We start from the raw sequence: 1922 nt of genomic DNA, 5'->3' as shown, positions 1-1922 counted from the left end.
AGGACGTTGCGAGTGATGCATACTTCAGACATTGAGTTAGTAGAATTGGCTTCCTAAAGACTATGGGATGTTGTTGTTCATTGGTATGAGACCTGGGTGTCATCCTAAGGAATTAATGCAACCCCACCCATGTGGCAGGAGTTTATAGATGCCTTCCTTCGGTATTATTTATAGCCAGAGATTCGATGGGCCAGAGCTAATAGGTTCCTGAACCTTAGACAGGGGAGCATGAGTGTTTTGGAGTACAACCTTCGCTTTAATTTTTTGGCTAGATATGCTCCAGCTGTTGTAACTGAGATGGAGGATCAGGTTCACCGATTCGTGAGCAGTTCGGGATTGAATTTGATTAATGATCGCATGAAGGCCTCGCTTCAGACAGGTATGGATATTTTCCGCATCCAGGCATACGCTCAGAACCATGAAGAGTGTAGGCAGCAGGGGAGGGCCGAGCGTGAGAATGATAGGGGTCATAGTAAGAGAGCCATATCTTCAGTTTCTATATGTGTGTTCAAAGGCGGTCAGAGGCAGCAGTATCCTAGGAATTCAACCCATTCAGTGGCTAGTGCGCCTCCGCAGTTCACAGGTCAGAGATTTGATTGATCTACTTATTCAGGACCAGGTCAGCATTCCAGAGCCTTAGGTTCTCGGTATAGAGATGAGTCAGGCCAGATGAGGACACCTTTACCACGATGCAAGTATGCTAAGTTACATGCTGGGCAGTGCCGTTTGGGCTCAGATGTTTGTTATGCTTACGGTCAGCCAGGTCATATTATGCGTGAGTGCCCATCAAAAGGTGGTAAAGGTACAGTTCAGCTCACTGGATCAACAACTAGTTCGTCATTATCTGTACGCCCTTCGGGGCAAGTCTCTCAGACATCAGCAATCTGTGGTAGAGGAAGAAGGGGAGCGTCTAGCTCGAGCGGTCCTCAGAACTACATTTATATATGGGCTAGTCGACAGGATCTTGAGTCTTCGCCTAATGTTGTTACAGGTAAATTATCAGTATGTTCCCATGATGTATATGCGTTGATAGATCCAGGTTCTACGTTGTCGTATGTTACTCCTTTTATTGCTGGTCAGTTTGGGGTGAAACCCGAGTCGATTAAACCTTTTGAGGTGTCTACACCCGTTGGTAATCAAGTGATAGCTAGATGGGTATACAGAGATTGTGTAGTTATAGTCTATGATTGTCATACTATGGTAGATTTGATTGAGTTAGATATGATATACTTTGATGTCATCATGGGTATGGATGTGTTGGCCTCTTGTTATGCTAATGTCGATTGTATAACGAAGATGGTTCGATTTCAGTTTCCGGGAGAGCCAATCGTGGAGTGGAAGGGTAATACAGCATCACTAAGAGGTAGGTTTATTTCCTATCGCAAGGCAAGGAAGATGATTGCCAAAGGTTGTATTTATCATATAGTCCAGGTTCGGGATGCAGAGGTAAAGACATCGACTCTTTAGTTTGTTCCAGTGGTTAATGAGTTTCCATACGTATTTCCGGACGAGCTTCCAGGAATTCCACCAGGGCGGGAGATTGACTTTTCTATCAACATATTACCATATGCTTAGTAAAAATTTATTTCTCTTTATAGGACGGCGCTTGCTGAGTTGAGAGAATTGAAGGAGCAGTTGATGGACTTGCTTGAGAAAGGCTTTATTAGGCCTAGTACATCGCCATGGGGAGCGCCTGTGTTGTTTGTAATAAAGAAAGATGGCTCCTTGCAAATGTGTATTGATTACAGGTAGTTGAATAAAGTGACAATAAAGAATAAGTATCCACTTCCGAGGATTGATGATTTATTTGATCAGTTGCAGGGTGTTAAATGCTTCTCGAAGATAGATTTGAGATCAGGGTATCACCAGGTGAGGGTTAGAGAGAAAGACATTCCGAAGGCGGCTTTCAGAACCAGATATGG

At 43.9% G+C, this 1922-nt stretch overlaps 1 protein-coding gene across 1 annotated transcript; it reads left to right on the top strand.

Moving 5' to 3' along the window:
* The first annotated feature begins 228 nt into the window (after positions 1-228).
* Positions 229-1618, top strand: LOC132628592 (uncharacterized). Its single transcript, XM_060344359.1, has 3 exons — positions 229-583; positions 614-991; positions 1599-1618. The coding sequence occupies exons 1-3, from the start codon at positions 229-231 to the stop codon at positions 1616-1618; spliced, it is 753 nt and encodes a 250-aa protein (XP_060200342.1).
* The last annotated feature ends 304 nt before the right edge of the window (positions 1619-1922 follow it).

Source organism: Lycium barbarum, chromosome 2, assembly GCF_019175385.1.
Source record: "Lycium barbarum isolate Lr01 chromosome 2, ASM1917538v2, whole genome shotgun sequence".
Classification (NCBI taxonomy): Eukaryota; Viridiplantae; Streptophyta; class Magnoliopsida; order Solanales; family Solanaceae; genus Lycium; species Lycium barbarum.
The sequence above is the reverse complement of the archived record's forward strand: the minus strand, read 5'-3'. Positions and strand labels throughout refer to the sequence as shown.

What these genes read in the sequence shown, in the direction of transcription:
- LOC132628592 (XM_060344359.1), top strand. Translation starts at nt 229, where the DNA reads ATGAGTGTTTTGGAGTACAACCTTCGCTTTAATTTTTTGGCTAGATAT. An exon ending in TGCGCCTCCGCAGTTCACAG is followed by an intron (nt 584 to 613) that starts GTCAGAGATTTG and finishes CTACTTATTCAG; the next exon opens with GACCAGGTCAGCATTCCAGA. An exon ending in TTCGCCTAATGTTGTTACAG is followed by an intron (nt 992 to 1,598) that starts GTAAATTATCAG and finishes TTCTCTTTATAG; the next exon opens with GACGGCGCTTGCTGAGTTGA.